The sequence below is a fragment of the Magnusiomyces paraingens genome (assembly GCF_902498895.1).
Source record: "Magnusiomyces paraingens strain CBS 517.90 genome assembly, contig: contig4, whole genome shotgun sequence".
In the NCBI taxonomy this organism is placed as follows: domain Eukaryota; kingdom Fungi; phylum Ascomycota; class Dipodascomycetes; order Dipodascales; family Dipodascaceae; genus Magnusiomyces; species Magnusiomyces paraingens.
The window spans coordinates 350,105-366,424 of NW_022474070.1; the positions used below are offsets into that span (position 1 = coordinate 350,105).

The window sequence follows — 16,320 nt, forward strand, 5'->3', positions numbered from 1 at the left end:
AATTATTAGTCAAGAATTTATAAATGATAACTTAAGTTATTATTAGTCTATTATCTTACTTCACAATAACTTATAATTTCTTCTGTTTGCCAAACATCATAAAGTTATGTAATTTTTTAGTCACTTGGCAAATTTTGTTTGTTTTCCCTTTTGTTCAGGCTTTTTTTTTCATTCCACCCCCAGCAAACCACCAACCTAAAATGATATCGTGTAAGTAAACAAGGTCTTAAATTCTTTTTTTTGTTCTAATAAGTTTTAGTTTCTGAAGTTTTAAATGATGACGGCCAATACAATGGGTCTTTTTTTGACCCTCAAACTTACGGCAATTCTTTGTTTGTCAATGAAGAATTCGATACATTGCCAGAAGCTCCGATCCAATACGGCCAAGTAGAGCAATGGCGTAAAAATAACCGAACTTTACAGTTTCAATTCAGTCCAATTTCTAATGACGGTCTAGCTTGTATTTCTCCTTCAGATCTCACAAAAAACGATATTCCAATTCTGCCACAAGAAGGCAAAATATATCCAACATCTATTCCAGGACTTACCTACACACCAGAATACCGTACTTTTGTACTACAAACATCTTCAGCGCTACAAATTGTCCTTAATTTTAACTTTGTCAATAGCACCGAAAATATTCGTGATGGCCGATGGGATTCAGAAATCCCAATGTTTATTGGCAATTTTGTCGAACTTATTCATCCGTACACAGCAAGCAATCATCGCCTGGCAGATGTCAACAACATTGTGCGATGCTTTCACGCCTTGCGCTTTCAACTAGATTCAAAAAATAATATTGCAGCAGCTTTTTCTCAATGGGTCAATAATGCTGATATTGATCAAAGTGCAGAACAACTTCCAGAACTTTTAAATAATCACAATCCTTTGAATTCGTTACAGTTTTGGCAATGCATATACACTCTTGCTATTCGTAATATGACTAGTTTATGTGCAGATGCCTTAGAGGCAGCACTTCCTAAAACTTCTGAACAAGATCTAGTTCAACACTTTGTTCAATGTTTGAGAGAATACCCTGTTGATGCAGATGTTTTTACTTTCAAAGCATGGCAAAATCTTGTCAAAACCGGTTCAAATAAGGTCCAGCAAGTTTCGGACAACTCTCTTCGCATATATTTTCAGTCTTTTCTTTCCATTTTACAAGGTTCTCGGACTGAAATTTTAAGTAAATCCAACTCATGGATTGAAGCTATGTCAGGTCTGTTTTGTTACAGCGATCCCACACGTAAGCATTTAGATGATTACTACATGCTGGCTGTGGAACAATTCCCTGTTGATGAAACCCTGGCTTGGGAATCAGGGTGTGCAGCAGTAATTCGTGGCGATTTTCTTGCAGCTATCGAGAAGATTGAGAGTTTAGACCCGTTTGTTGCGGCGGTAGTATGCGAAACATGTGAAGCCAAAGGTCTTATGGATGTCTATCTTCCAGAAGCATTTTCGGATATTCGTGAATGGCTACGAATCAACTTTGCCAAATTATGTCTTGACGATAAGGATTTGGCACCTGTTGGCGTTCAGTTACTACAGTTAATCGGGTCTGATGAGGCTCGTGCCATCTTTGCGGAATACGTCCCAAGAATGGTGCTCATAAGTCCCGATGATATCGCATTTGCTCTGAGTGTTGCAAAAGATTTTAACCTTCCCGGAACCGTGCGAGCAATTCACCGTGCTACTGCAAAAAGACTTGAAGCACAAGGTGCATATCTGGAAGCATTTATCAATTTAGATAGTATTCAAGATGTGGAAGGTCTACGGACGCTGGCTTGGAAAATGTTTGAAGAGTGTCTGTTACTTGGTGAACCTTTAGGAGGTCTAGTTCTAGAAGACCTTGTCAATGACACTCTTGATTATGAGATCTCCGATGTGGTCAAGGATACGTTAGCGCCATACGTCGTGTTGGCCAAGTCACAGGAATATCTCCGGTCAGGTAAGTCCCGGCAGGCTGCACAGCACCTGGCGGCTCTAGTGAGGTTCTCACACATTCCCGTCAAGTATCTGGGTCTTTTATTTCTACTAGTTGAGCATCTGTTAGACCGTTCGCAGCCACGTGTGTTTGACTTGCGCGAACTCATTGATCTGATGCGGGCGGTAGATAAGTGGGAGGAAGGTATTAGCAAAGATGCGACTGTGCGCCAGGAGAGCAAACAGCTATATATGTTTTCTTTGGATCCTGTGGAGGATAAATCAACTGCGACTACCATCGACCCTGATTTGATGACATGTCTCAAAAGCATTCGTGGCAAGCTCACTCGTGAAGTGTCACGAGCATACATGGAAAACCCACAGTAAAAAAATATACATAAAATGAATTAATTTAACCCCAATATAGAATGGTTCCCTTTTTATTTTTATTTTTTGTTTCATGCGTCATTTAGTGACGGTGTGCTACCGGTGGAAGAAAGTGCTCTTTGCGACGCGGGTTTGTAGATGGCCAAAAGGATATCACCCTCTTGAGTAACATAAACGATTGAGTCATTGTGCCGTAAAGTAAAAATCTCATTATGTTGATTATGATCGCGCAGCCACTTAATCTTCTGGGCATCAATGTTTTCAGCAACACCGCGGCCTAGTAGTGCCGAAAGAGTTAGCTAGAAGACAAAGTTGTTATTAGATTTACATAATACTCACTCCCAAGACTAAGGCCTGTTTTTTCGTCTATTATAAGCACGCCGTGAACATTTTCTTCTAGAATACTAAAAAAATTTTAATCAATCAGCTATTTCTTAAAAGCTTGGACAAAAAGTTGGAATTTTTTCTTACGTTTTGTTTAGCCAAAGGTCCAGGCTCATGGTGGTGATGATTATGATTATGATAAAAATAAATTATGTGGTGATGATGGTGTCGTGATCACCATTTAATTTATTTTTGGAGGTTTATTTGTACACTTGGAAAAGGCCACCGAAACCCGACCTCTCTCTACCCCTTTTTTTTTCTCATCGTATATATAAAAACTATTATGGTGAGTATCATAACACGACCCGCAATCCAGTTTTTATTCTAACTTTTTACAGTGGGTCTGGGCTCTTCTGGCATTTATTGCTACTGCTATTATCACTGTGCTGGGTATTCGTTTTTATACCCGCATTCGATCTACCCCAGTGTATATTCTAGCGCCAGTGTTTTTAGCTGTGTATATTCCATGCTCCATTGTCGTGCTTGTCCCAATCGACTTGTCTTCATCCTCAAGTCCATCTAAACCCTTTTTTTATCTTTCAGAATCTGTTCGTCTTATTCTATGGCGCGTGATTTACTGGTTAGCCTTTTTCTTAACATGGGCTATTATGCCAATGCTTCAAGGCTACGCTGACTCAGGTTATCATGGTACTGCACGCAAGATCCGCGATTCATTTCACCAAAACGCACGCTATCAGCTTGTATTACTCGTCGTTGGTAGTCTTGGTCTGCTTTACATCGTTCTTTCTTCTGGTCTCTCCTTCAGTTCTATTAAAGCTTTGGCCATTGCACTTTCACATTCGTATGCCCTTGTCATTGCGCTTTGGCTTATGGGTCACGGTCTTATCAACATCCCACGTCGCTATTGGGCCGAAGCCGATCCGCATGTTCGCCTGCGTAACTTCTACGAGCAAGCTACTCAATCAAATGATACCATTGCCGAAGCTCAGACGGAATACGCCGATATTGCTGCCGAAGTCTTTGCACTTGAGCCATTTAAAGATACCCGCTGCACAGCGTGGATTGAATCGCTGTTGGAAGCTGTTGAAGAAGGACCAGGAGTTCCGTTTTCTGGATCGACTACTTCGGGTGTAGTTACAGGTAGATCCCGCATCCATGTTGAAGGGTCAACCATTAATGAGGATTACCTGTCATCTCTTAGTAGCAGATTTAAACGTGCACGTAATCGACTTGTACGTTACGACGCAGATTGGCAAAAGTTACTTCGCGAAGCATCTAGAGCTGAAGACATTATCCTTTCTCGCGACACAAAAAAGCTAGTTTTCCGATTCAAAAAAACACCACTGCCCCCTACTGCCGCTTATCTCTATTATGCTGTGATTAAGCCTTATGTTCAGCGCGCATTTTCCATTATTTTTGCAGCGCTCACAATCATTATTGTATGGTCAGAAATCACACATGGTACTATCTTATCCATCGTTAATATTGTCGAATCCAAGACCACTGGTTTTTGGCAGCAATCCTTTTCTATGCTATTCCTTGGATACATGTGTTCGTGTGCATTTTCAAGTTTGTCTCGAATTCGCATCTTCAAAGTTTACGCACTTGTGTACCGCCATTCAGACCCTTCTTCATTGCTGTTTTACGCGATGTATGCATGTCGTTTGACAGTGCCGCTGAGTTTCAATTTCATCACATTGATTACTTCTCGTGAATCTGTCTTTGAAGATTTTCTTGGAAAGTACATCAACCTTACTCCACTTGGTAAGGGCTTTAATGACTGGCTGCCACGCTTTATTCTTATCCCCATGCTCATGACAACTTTCCATGTGTATGATCGGGTGCGTACGTTTTTTGGATTTGGCTTGTCTTTTGATGACGAAATGGATGTTGATGACGAGGGTCGGCCCATTTGCGGGTCAGTCGCCGAAGGAAAGCATTTAGTACGCCGCGCTCTGTCAGACACTTCATATCGTTATGTCTTGCGCCACCCCAATATTTCAGTTGCTGCAGCTTCTGTCTCAGGAACACGTTATCTTCTGCAAAACAGCAGTAACTCCAGTTTACTTCCTGGCTCTAGCGGAGGTAGTACTAGATCATCGGAAGACCACGACCGTCCAGATTATCGCCCGTCTCGCACAAGTTTGTCACATGTGGGGCCTGTTCTTCCACGACAATTACAACTGGGAGGCCGTAGCATCAATCGTACAAGATTAGGCGATCACGGATACGAACCAACAGAAGAAATCAGTGCAATTACTGCTGATGATGAAGAACCTGCCAATGGTGTCTCCAAGATTAAAAGCTTTTTTAGTGGCTTGGGCGAGCGTTTTAAAGGCATTGGTCGTAACAACACAGATAATGAAGGCCTGTTGCCAAGATGGCAGGAGCAGCAACCACAACAAAGACCTGAATCCACAACCACATCAACTTACCGGGATGGATCCGATAGTGATGATGAAGATCTTACTGTTCTTTAGATAATTTATTTCAAACTAACTGACAGTTTTTTTTTTAGAATGACAATACTTTATTTTTTAGAACTACTGCTCTTATTTCTGCACCAGATCATTTGCATTTAATACATATTAATACACTTATTTTTTTCGAACGACGGGTGAGCCTGTTGGTTTCCGACGAATTGGTGTTCTTAGTTTAGAAAAACTCGGTATTTCTGTCTTATGGCTTCGAATGGATTGTAGAATTGAAGATGCTGCGGGAGACAACGGTGTTGGTGCCCGTTTTGATATGCGAGCAGATGATAAACTGCCTGGTGTTCTTATAGAAGTACCTAAAGATGATACAGTACTGTCTTTAGGGACTGTCAATGCAGCAGCTGCTGCTGAACGCTCCTGGCGCCTTAGAGCAATTTTGCGAGCTAAAAGTCTGTCTCTTGCGGCATCTTTTTCTGATGGTGGTTGCATTTCAAACTGGCGATCAGATGAATATGTATTTTCAGTTACAAATGAATATCCGTTGACGCGTGGCCGAGCGTCAGCTGCTGAAATATCATCCCCTGTATCTTCTTCTTCTTTTTTCTTGTTCGCATTTCGAGGGGTTTTAGGGAATCGTGTATTTTCGTAAATAATGCGTTTTGCAGCGTGGCTTTGTTTTTGCTCAGTAGTGGGCCTCGGGCCTGCCGAGCTCTCATTAGGATGAAACATGAGCGCATTCGTTGGTCCTTTGGAAGTAGACCATGTATCAACTTCGGTCTTTCTTTCATCAGACCAACCAAGAACCTTTGCCACCGCTGCATTTTCTTTTTCTATTAAAGCTTTTGGAGATTCTTCATACGCTGTAATTTGCAATCGCTTGGACGCGTCATCAGTGCTTGAACCACCCTCTTTCCAAAACCATGCTTGAGTTTTTCGTTTAGCTTCCGCTTCTCTTTCAACAAGGTTATTGAAACTAGCATTATCTTCAGATGTGTATCTGCGCACGTAAGCGTCTAAGGACATGTTCGGTGCCGCAGCTTGTGCAACACCATGTTCATCTGCATCTGGAAAAAAATCGCGCGTAATGATTTTTCCCAGCCCAGCTGTGTATTGATCTTCTTCTAAGACTATTTTCGGTCGTTCTGGAACAGTGTATTTGTTGTTGGACGTTTTTGCCACCGCAGTGGTCGCTACAGGTGTTGCTGGTATTGTCAGTTGAAGGTTACCGGCATGTGAGGTTCCTATGAGCGGAGTCGTCATCGTATGCCGGAACACAGGATTTTCTGCGCGAGTCTGTGATTGTGCATCCCGAACTGCTTGACGAACAAGTTCCTTATTTTCGTTTTCGATTCGACGTTTTGAAGCTGGTACTAAGTCCCGGGTCATTATTCAAAGAATTTTTTTTATAAAGGTGGGTAGGTTTGCTAAATTTAGTAGGCTTAGCATAAAGAAGTAATTTTGCCTCCGCAAGCAACATAAACCTCACGCAGAATAACAAAAAAAAAAAAATAAAAACAAAAAGTTATGGGCATATCACAGCAGTTAGGGGTTTTAATTTGTGACCACAGACCGCAAAATCCTGATTATTTACACTGCACAAAATGTACACACCCGATAAGGATCCGCCCGGATCGTCACCGGCGTCCTCCGTGAAGACAATTACCTTGCATCGGCACCAGCAACAACAACAAACGCAAAAACAACTTAGTTCGAATTCACCTACGCCCTCACGGTCATCTTCTCCGGCACCGTCACAAAGAAGTAGCATTAGTCTTGTCCCGGTTAATGGCCGTCTCAAGGCAGTCCATGGGCTTTCTTTATCAGTAGATAGGCCAGATTCACAGGAATCAGCGGGGTCTAATGCTTCAGCATCATCTTCGGGCACAGTCACTCAAGAAACCACTCATCTTCTCAAAGCTCCGCCATCATTCTATCCTACTTCAACTCAGAATGCACGGCTGGTTGTGCCTCAGGGAAAGTCAAAAAGACAGCATAGCATTGCTGAAGGTCTATTCCAGGCACAATCAAACATGAATCAGTTTTTACCAGTTGCTCCTATGGAATCGGCTTCACAATCGTATACCAATCTCGCAAGTATTGGTGAAGATTCAGTTGGAGAAGTATTAAGTCCAGTAGAAACTCAAGAGGATGGTGTACAACATGAGCTGCAGCATTCTACTGCAAAATATAAAAAATACAGTGTAGGAAAGTTTAGAAGGCCTTCAGATACAAAGAGCACTTCTTCTAGCATGGAGTCGATTGTGCCATTGTATACGGAGCAAATGTTAAGGAATCCCATATTAACCGACATGTCCCAATATGATGGCAACACACTCATACGCAAGAAAACCAATGAGACAACGCGTGGATTTAACAATGCAGATCTTTTGACGCGCCAAATAACTCAAATGAATGCGGCATCTCACCAGCATTTTGAAAAGCATGCGGATGTGCTGACGGAAAATCAGCGTGGATGGTTTATTTTGGGATATCCATTTTTTAGTAAAAATATGCTTTTTTCACTAGACCCAGAGCCATGGACCTATGGTCCTAGCAACAAGGCAGCTCCAGGAGACATTCATACATTCCCGCTTCCCGATCCATCCTGGGATTGGACATGGAACAGCTGGTATGTAGACATGGCATACGATGTTGATGATCAAGGTTGGTCGTACTCATGGAGGTTTGCGTCCAACGCGTGGCATGGTTCGCACGTTTGGTTTCACTCATTCGTGCGCAAACGGCGATGGCTCCGGTTACGGCACCGATTGATACCCACTCAAGAAACCCCTCCCGAAACCCGTACAGTTGTGACTGGAACATCGACTGCTTCGGCGGCAACAACAGCAATTACTCGGCCTTTGTCCCCGACAAGCTCTATCCGTTCTTTTAAATCAATACGGTCAACTGCTCCAAGTATTGCAGAGAGCGTTTCACATGAGTACCGAATGCTTATGAAGGGTGCAGCAGAAGCCCAGCAATACGGCTCCAAATATTTTGTGATACCTCCTGCTGGTCGTGTTGAAGCAAGGATTGCCTCTAGGCGCGCACAACCTGCATCAGACTCCCTTAAGGTGCCTTCCTTTGACAAGAAAGAAGAGGTAGATCCTAGGTCAGATTCTCATGGTTTACATTTTCCACACAAGTTTACAATTGATCCTTTTTCTACAAGTCCTGCTTCAGGGCAGGCGCCACATACATTAAGTGAGCTGCTGGTAGACCTCAGCGCAGCACGGATTGATCGTGAACGACTGGAGATTTTGAGCAACTTTGTGTCGGACTTGACAAACTACACAGCGCTGGTCGCCGCCGTCAAGACCGAGCCTGATCATATCTATATTAGGCGTATATTACAGACTTTTACGCATCTGGACTCTAAAATCCATTTGATTGAGCATCTAAATGGTGTACTGGAAAGCTTGAGTGATACACTCAAGGATATCAAAAAAAGGAGTCATAAAGAGGGTATTTCAGATGCCGACCATCAGATGTTAAAACAACAGAAAAAGATGCTAAAACAATACGCGGCCGAGCTGCAAACATTTACTCAGTTTACCACGCGTATTATCAAGCAACAGCAATACTACACCGACAAGGACATCGATGCGTTGAATATTGAGGATGCTTTTGTAGAGAGCGCCACAAACTGATATTATTAATACAGTTGTTTTTTCTATATTCATTATTAAAAAGGTTCGTAAAAAAAGAGAGATAAAGAGAAAATTCGTAACAGTAGTAGGTAAAGGGTTGATCAGATAAATTTCTTATCGCGCCTCAAATTGGACTATAAAAACGTTAGAATAGAAGATTTCAGGTTTATTTAAATCAACTTACTCATTCTGCGAGTGCGCTCCTTGTAGAGAACGCGGTGGCCGCAGTCCTTGCAACGGACTGGCTCACCCTTACCGAGAGTCACACGCATATGGCAGTTAGCACAAACGTAGTTGACACCAAGAGATCTAGTAACGGTTGTACCAGAAATGGCAGCAGAAAGACTGGCCTGAGAAGTAGGGGGGATAAATCGTTCCTTAGACATGGCTGGTTTGTTTGTGGAATAGTAGGTTTGAAAGGTTTGTTATGGCGTCGACAACGTGCGAATAAACTAGAAAAAAAAACTTTTAATTTTGAAATTTCAAAAAAAAAAAAAAAAATATAAATAAAAAAAAATTTTAGGTGGTGATGCGTGAGTTGCCACAATAGGAATACGAACCAAAAGAGTTTTTAAACCCAAACCCGAACCAGCAGTGAAATTTTGTGATTCGCCAAGCCTAACCTTTTTGTCTTCCTTCACCCCGGATCTCACCGCCAAATGACCCGGAACCTTACCAGCTCGGACAAATGAAGCACGCCCAGTCTCTTTTGCAAAATTCGAGGCCGGCCAGCATGCTCTGGACTCGCGTTCGGCTGCAATCCACTCGGCGGTATTCTCAAGTAACACCTACATCACAGATCAACCCATCACAGCCTATAATAACAGAGACTCCTCCAATAGAGGATCCTAGCGCATCAGAAGAACAAGACTTGTCTAACTCAACCGAAGATGGCACAGGATTTTACAAAAGAATGATGAATGAAATGCGTCAGATTCAGGATCTTAGTGTTATTCCTCCTAAACGCAATTTTGAAAGTTACCAAGAGATTCGAGAATCGCATTTTGCACTGCGCAATTATTACGACATGCGTGATCTTGTCTTACGACTCAAGTTTGTGCTTGCACGTCTCATCGAAATATCTATGTCATCAGATGGAAATATTTTGGAGTCCTTGCACCATTCATTACCGAAAGTTTCTGAGAAACGGACACTTAGTTCTCGTCTTCGCGAGCGCTACACTAATGAAAGTCTGCCGCCTCTTCCAAGTGGCTGGAGCTCTGCAAGTGAACTCGAAGACTACCTGGCCAGACTGGTGTCAAAAAAATATATCGGGACATCCAAAAAGCGACCGCAACTAATCAGCACGCTTATTCTTGATTTATTACGGCCCAACTCTCCAGATACTGGCCACTGTTTATCTACTGAAGCATACAATATTGCTGTCCGATACTTTATCGAAGTGAATAAACTCAACTTAGCACGAAGCCTGCTTAACGACATGATGGAGCATGGAGGCAGTATTGCACCTAATACAGAGACCTTTAACACGTTGCTAACACCCACACGCACTCGATTGCTTGGTGGAAAACAAGGATACCGTCGTAAATATTTCAATTACTATCTTCGAAACACCATGATCCAGGAAAATAAGTTCTGGAAAGAAAAAAACAAAGGTAAACAAGTCAAAAGCAAAAAGTCATTGTCGGACATGTTAGAACTTTTCAAGCCAGAAAGAGATGACATTATATATCTCCAACATCCACTCCAGTTTGTTACTAGCATGCTTAGAGCTATGGCTGATAGAAATGTTCCTGCCAATGCTGAGACCTGGAACATTATTCTTAACTGTGCAATTGGACCTGTTGCAAAATCAGCAGTGCTAAAGTATATGGATGATTACAAGATTCCATTATATGTCTCTGGTCAAGAATCTGTGCTGGCAGACCTTGCTGATTTCATGGGTCCACAAAAAGTCATGGATCTCATCACCAACGACAAGTCAGCATACCGACTTACCAAAGCTTCTATTAAGACAGTTGTCTCTAGACTGGTAGATGTACCTACAAGCTCTAATATTAGCGCTGCATGGAGGCTCATTAACGAATACGCCGCATCTATAGATTACACCAAACGAAACCAATGGTATAAAAGAATGTATCACCAGCAAACGGAAGAGTTTTTTGATGAAGAGGTGGCAGATGAGGGGGAAGCACAGGCGAATGGACTTATTATTCCATCACCTGATCTGTTAAATCTATTTGTGGAAAAGTTTTCAAAAGCTGGACGAATGGATTTAATTATTGGTGTGATTGCTGGATTTTTGCACAACTGGAACGTACCGGCAACGGTACGCACTTGGACTTTTGTACTGGAAGCCCTGACACGGTTGTCGTCTACAGCATACAAGCGGGCCTTTTGCACACTAGTTTATAACGAACTGTTATGCCTTCTGAATACAAGATCTGTGGAAGGGCTGCCGCGTAACATCCGCGCATGGATCCGAAGAATTGAATCACAATATGAGTTTCATTTGCAAAAACTTAAAGCATCCAATACCGAGGTTCTTGATGCAGAAAAGCTTGCTCAATTTGAAAATCAACTGTCATCACCATTCATCATCAAGAACGCAGAAGAGTTAGCGCCTGAGAGAAAGATGTGGGAAGATGCCATGGTCAAGCTGCGGTGGGAAGAATGGCCAAAACTCACCTTCTTTGACCCAGAGTATATTCCCAAGAATGATCAAACACCTATTCCCACCCTTGAGGAAGCTGCTGAGCAATCTAAAAAATTTCGATTTGTAGCTCTTGGTGAGTATCATCCTGACCAGATAACGGTCGACAATTGGGCAACGGCTGCGCGCAGTTCTGAGTTGCGGGATCTTGTGATATCAATTGGAGTAATGGGTCCACACATCTGGCTGATTCAATATTTTGCTAAGCACGAGCATATGCCGAACGACACAACATATAAGTATGTGGACGAGTGGAAAATCTTTTACAATAATCGCAAAAAGGAATTCCGTAATGCGATAGATGAAAAGGAACAAGAACGTAGGAAGGATATTATAGCGGACCCCTACCGAGCTTACATCCAAGATCTCAGGAAGGAATTTCGCATGATAGAAGATGAACAATGATAGACTTTTTGTAAAAAATAATTTAATTATATATAGTAAAAAAATGCATTTATTTTTATAGTTACGTTACTTATGATTGTGTATTTACTTCTTTTGGGACTTTACTTTGTACGAAACAGAAGTGTTTGCATTGATCTGAGTTGCAACATTCTTCTTGACGGCTCCAGTAAGTGTGGGGGTGATTTCTGCGTAAGGGTTAAATGCCTTTTTCTTCTTCTTAGACTTGGCTCCATTATCGTCCACACTGTTGAGAACAGAAGGCGCTGTGGCAAAGTCAAATGGCACGTCATCGTCCTTCTTAGCCTTCTTAGGGCTAGTTTCCTTGCTGTGATCCTCCTCATTATTGACTTCAGAAATGGCACGTTTATTCTTCTTATTCTTGTTCTTGTTCTTGTTCTTGTTCTTGCTTTGGCTCTCTTCAGGCTCGGGTGTAGCCGCATCGCTGCTTGTAGTTTGTTCTCCAGCTTCCAAAGCTTCTGCACGTCGCTTTTCACGCTTGATTTTCTTTTTCTCGTTTTTGGTAAGCAGCCGCAGTCCGCTTCCCAGCAACTCTGCAGCAGTCGGCATCATGATGGTATCAGCCGAACGAGACTTGGAGTCTTGTTCCCGAATAGCATCCATTGTTGATGACAATGCCTTCGTCTCGTTGCTCTGACCAATAAACACAGTTTCCCGATCATCAGTTGTTTCTGTTTGTGGTTGTTGCTCTTGGACTTCTTCCACTTGTTTTGTAGGATTGCCAACAGTGCTGGCATATAGGGTAATACCTTCGGGGAAGTGTTCAATTGGGAAGAACTGGGTATCATCCTCGGGGCTGTCTGGAAGTGACAGCAATGTAACTCCCCAGAATTGAGATACAGGTTTGCTGAGTTTCTTAGTGATTTTGGAAATATTCTTTTCCTCAAACAAAGAGCGCTGAAGACTAAGAGCGGTTTGAAAGCTCTTTTCGTAAGCATCCAGGTTGTCCAAAATAGAGTCATAATCGACAACACCAGCAGAAAATGTTGAAATAGAAACGTCGTCAACCTTAGTAGGTTCGGTCTCGGAAATATTAGCAGCAACCTTAGATGCAGCAACCATGAGTTTCTGTAATTCCTTGGAGTACTCGCGAAGTCGAGACCCTTGAGGTCCAGCCTTGTGGAGAATCTCCGAAACTGTAAGAGGCATTGCCGAACTAAGAGCTATAAGGGTATGTACTGGCATCACAAAACTTGGAGATTCATCGATGCGGCGTGCTGTGGCGTCACGCCAATCGTAAAGAGCCTCAAGGAAAACGCGCTGCTTGCGGTCGAGGTTGTTTTTGAAAATAAGTCGTTCAAGAGGCTCGTTGAAAGGGTCAGTAAGAGCCTTTTTGCTTGTGTCATACCCAGGATTTTCAAATCGTTGGGCAGCTGTTTTGCGAGATTCCTCAAGAACCGGAGGAAGCACATTGTTATCTATGAGCTGGTTCTTCATCTGGTCGTAAATGTTGAGCAAAAAGTGAGTATCGGACTGCGCATAACTCAGCATTTCGGCTGGAATGGGTCTCATACGCCAGTCTGCAAGTTGATACTTTTTAGATGTTTGGAAGTTGGCGTATGTTTCGAGCAGGTATGCGAGCGCATGGCGCTTAAGGCCAAGTCGCTTAGATGCGTGGAACGTGTCGAATAGCGATACGATATAAAGACCGAGGTCGCGTTGCAACCAGATTATATCCATTGATGCACCATGTAAGACTTTGATAATTTGGGGGTTAGTGAAAATCTCGTTGAGAGGTTGCAGGTCATCTCGGAGGGCAAGTGTGTCGATGATGAAGTCCGATTTTCGATCTGAAAGTTGCAACAAACATGTAAAGCCCAGAAACGAGCGGTAATCATGATGCTCCAAATCAAGAGCAAGCTCATTAGCTGATGAAATTTGATCAATCATCTTTTGGAGTTTTTCCGGTGTGTCGACCCAAATAGGTTCAGTTGTGGACCAAGGCAGCGAGGGCACAGGGTCGTGCTTTTCGTAAACTGTTTTGGGGTATGAGGAGTCCATAATCTCGCGTTCATAAGGCTGAGGGAAATAAGGACGAGCAAGGCCGCTTTCTTCGCTTGGCTCAGTCAACTTGACAGTTTCTTCGAATGACACAATGGCGTTGGGCTTTTCTGTCAGTCGTGGGTGGAAAGGTTTGTCTTTGGAGTTATCGACTGGAGTTTTAAACTTAAGCTGGGGTTTGGGGAGATCGAATTGATGACGCTTAACATCTCCAGAAGCTTCAGCACGACCGTCTGTAATCTTAATCATTTCACCGGGCTTCTTTTGACCGTCAGCTGCAGCAGTTGCTTTCGAGTCCTCCTTCTTTTGTTGCTTCTTGTGTGCTGCAAGACAGTTGTCAATTTTAAACGTCAGGGTATCCAAAGCCACATTAACTTCGTGCCAGTTATCTGTCAAATCGTCAGAAGTGTCTTCAGCAACAATTTCATCGACCTCGCCTTTGGCGACATTTTGCATAATGTAGTTTGCGAGACCAAGTAGTTTTTCAGATTGCTTTTTGGCCGATTGGTCCAGTGGTTTGTCGAGTCGGCGGTAGAACGAAATGTCCTGTGCTGCTACGCCAGAAGCCGTCCGAATCGTCGACTGTAAAGCAGTGAATACTTGCTTGTATTTATCAGTCATTTATGATGATTTAAATGAATGGGTGGTGTATATAGTAAACCGATGATATTTGTTCAAAAGATCAAAAGATTTTTTTTAGGAAATTTTTTAAAAAAAAAAATTATTATTGTATTATGTAATTCATTACATATCGTGGTTGAGGTTCTGTTGTAATTGTGTGATGAAAAACGTAAAATCAAAAATAAAATCCAACCGATAAAGAACGATAAGTTTCAAAAATAATAGTCATTCACAGTTATTTTATATATTTAATAATAATTACACAGTCTAAAGTTGGTAAATGACAATCTTGCCATCATTTCCGGTAGAAGAAATCTTGGTGACTTGGCCATTCTTCGTCTCATAAGGCCGGATTCTAGTAATGGTGTTTTGGTGAATGGTATGAATACCCGAGGTGCCGGAGCTAGGGTCGACGGCACCCTTAAGGTCAAGCTGACGGAACATATTGAGGGCAGTTGATTCCTTAGCCTCCGTCTTGTTGGCCTTTGCCGGGTCATCAATGGACGTAGTGAGCTTCCAGCCGCGCTCATCACCCTGAAAGATCACTGGGTGGAAGTCGTGGCCGGCCGCAACAACCTGGTTTTCATTGGTCCAAATGAGTGAGCGGAGAGGGAGAAGAGAGGTAGAGACCGAAACAACAGCACGAGGAGGTTGTTCAGGACCACCAGGGTATGCAACAACAATGCTTGAGTCATGGGTGGCAAAGGCCAAAGCATCACCAGAGGGAGAGAAAGCCACATCGTGGACCCAGCCGCCGCTTTCGCTAACAAAGTCACCGCAAAGAGTTTGAAAGGGAAGACGGTCACCCCAGTTTGTTGGTTCCGGGCGGGCATCAACGCCCTTGATGAAACTGGAAAAGACACGAGCGTGGCCGTCGGTAGAACCGGCTGCAAGGAGGACCGAGTTGGGGTGCCACGCGACGGAGAGAATAGTAGAGCGAATGGGCTTTTTGATGTGCTTAGAAATCCACCAGTCGTTTTCTTGTTCAAAGTGGCAGATGGCAATGACACGCGCACCTGAACCAACGGCAAATTTCTTCTCGTCAGGAGACCAACGCACAAAAGTGGCGGCGCGGTTTATACGGAGCAGAACAAGGGTGGGTTTCCAAGAACCGTCTAGCTGGGGCTCCCAAACAAGGGCGTTTCGATCCTGAGAGCAGGTGACGAGACGGCCGCTGGGCGCAATATCAACAGAAGTAACGGTCTTGTCATGGTCTGTGAGTGTGTTACCGAGCTCGTATTGCTTGCCATCGGTGTAGTAAAGCTCAATGTTTGAGTCACGGGCAACAGCCAAAAGAGATCGGTCCTCTGAGAAGGAATGATCAGCAATTGGGGTATGTCCGAGAGAAAATGACTTGTGGGGAGACATTGTTGTGAAAAATTTGGATATATATTTGAAGGGTGGTAATGAATTGAGTGTTTAAGGAATTGACCAAAAACTAATCGTTGTCGCTCTTTTTTTTTGGAATGAAAATTTCAAAGGTTTTAAGGAATCAACAGGAGGCCACTCTACTGCTGTCGGAAATGCGGAAGATTGGTGGTTATAAAAAAAAAAAAAAGGCGGGAATCCGTTAACACAACGTGTTATTGAAAATGTAGTGTACGAGGCTCGGGAGTAAATGGTGGTTGGTGATGTTTAAAAAAAAAAAAAGCGCACTCTGGTACGATAGGCAATACGTGGGGAATTGGCCATAGCCACCAAGAGAGAAATTTATAGTAGAAGAATAATAGATGCTTCATATATGGACAAAAAATAGCGCGCATAAAAGATGGAAAGAAGGTTAGGGTTATACACATTAAGAATGGGTCTGGCTCTACAAAAAAAAAGCTTTAGAACCAGTTGCAAACGAAGTTTTATTTGG

The 16,320-nt window shown here is 42.9% G+C and overlaps 9 protein-coding genes across 9 annotated transcripts; 4 read left to right on the forward strand and 5 right to left on the reverse strand.

The window, feature by feature from the left end:
- Nucleotides 1-200: 200 nt before the first annotated feature.
- On the forward strand, nucleotides 201-2,310 carry SAPINGB_P004894 (uncharacterized protein; the record flags this gene model as incomplete). The annotated part of the gene is made up of 2 exons (XM_031999609.1): nucleotides 201-210; nucleotides 260-2,310. 2 exons carry the CDS (start codon nucleotides 201-203, stop codon nucleotides 2,308-2,310), a joined length of 2,061 nt encoding a protein of 686 aa, XP_031855500.1.
- Nucleotides 2,311-2,381: 71 nt separating this feature from the next.
- SAPINGB_P004895 (uncharacterized protein) lies at nucleotides 2,382-2,810 on the reverse strand (the record flags this gene model as incomplete). The annotated part of the gene is made up of 3 exons (XM_031999610.1): nucleotides 2,382-2,587; nucleotides 2,650-2,714; nucleotides 2,782-2,810. The coding sequence occupies 3 exons, from the start codon at nucleotides 2,808-2,810 to the stop codon at nucleotides 2,382-2,384; spliced, it is 300 nt and encodes a 99-aa protein (XP_031855501.1).
- A 167-nt stretch (nucleotides 2,811-2,977) lies between these two features.
- SAPINGB_P004896 (uncharacterized protein) lies at nucleotides 2,978-5,135 on the forward strand (the record flags this gene model as incomplete). The annotated part of the gene is made up of 2 exons (XM_031999611.1): nucleotides 2,978-2,980; nucleotides 3,033-5,135. The coding sequence occupies 2 exons, from the start codon at nucleotides 2,978-2,980 to the stop codon at nucleotides 5,133-5,135; spliced, it is 2,106 nt and encodes a 701-aa protein (XP_031855502.1).
- Nucleotides 5,136-5,252: 117 nt separating this feature from the next.
- Nucleotides 5,253-6,476, reverse strand: SAPINGB_P004897 (uncharacterized protein; the record flags this gene model as incomplete). Its single annotated transcript, XM_031999612.1, has 1 exon — nucleotides 5,253-6,476. One exon carries the CDS (start codon nucleotides 6,474-6,476, stop codon nucleotides 5,253-5,255), a length of 1,224 nt encoding a protein of 407 aa, XP_031855503.1.
- Nucleotides 6,477-6,691: 215 nt separating this feature from the next.
- Nucleotides 6,692-8,740, forward strand: SAPINGB_P004898 (uncharacterized protein; the record flags this gene model as incomplete). The annotated part of the gene is made up of 1 exon (XM_031999613.1): nucleotides 6,692-8,740. The coding sequence occupies one exon, from the start codon at nucleotides 6,692-6,694 to the stop codon at nucleotides 8,738-8,740; it is 2,049 nt and encodes a 682-aa protein (XP_031855504.1).
- Nucleotides 8,741-8,854: 114 nt separating this feature from the next.
- Nucleotides 8,855-9,126, reverse strand: SAPINGB_P004899 (uncharacterized protein; the record flags this gene model as incomplete). Its single annotated transcript, XM_031999614.1, has 2 exons — nucleotides 8,855-8,874; nucleotides 8,925-9,126. 2 exons carry the CDS (start codon nucleotides 9,124-9,126, stop codon nucleotides 8,855-8,857), a joined length of 222 nt encoding a protein of 73 aa, XP_031855505.1.
- A 302-nt stretch (nucleotides 9,127-9,428) lies between these two features.
- SAPINGB_P004900 (uncharacterized protein) lies at nucleotides 9,429-11,819 on the forward strand (the record flags this gene model as incomplete). The annotated part of the gene is made up of 1 exon (XM_031999615.1): nucleotides 9,429-11,819. The coding sequence occupies one exon, from the start codon at nucleotides 9,429-9,431 to the stop codon at nucleotides 11,817-11,819; it is 2,391 nt and encodes a 796-aa protein (XP_031855506.1).
- Nucleotides 11,820-11,903: 84 nt separating this feature from the next.
- SAPINGB_P004901 (uncharacterized protein) lies at nucleotides 11,904-14,459 on the reverse strand (the record flags this gene model as incomplete). Its single annotated transcript, XM_031999616.1, has 1 exon — nucleotides 11,904-14,459. The coding sequence occupies one exon, from the start codon at nucleotides 14,457-14,459 to the stop codon at nucleotides 11,904-11,906; it is 2,556 nt and encodes an 851-aa protein (XP_031855507.1).
- A 267-nt stretch (nucleotides 14,460-14,726) lies between these two features.
- Nucleotides 14,727-15,827, reverse strand: SAPINGB_P004902 (uncharacterized protein; the record flags this gene model as incomplete). The annotated part of the gene is made up of 1 exon (XM_031999617.1): nucleotides 14,727-15,827. The coding sequence occupies one exon, from the start codon at nucleotides 15,825-15,827 to the stop codon at nucleotides 14,727-14,729; it is 1,101 nt and encodes a 366-aa protein (XP_031855508.1).
- Nucleotides 15,828-16,320: the final 493 nt, after the last annotated feature.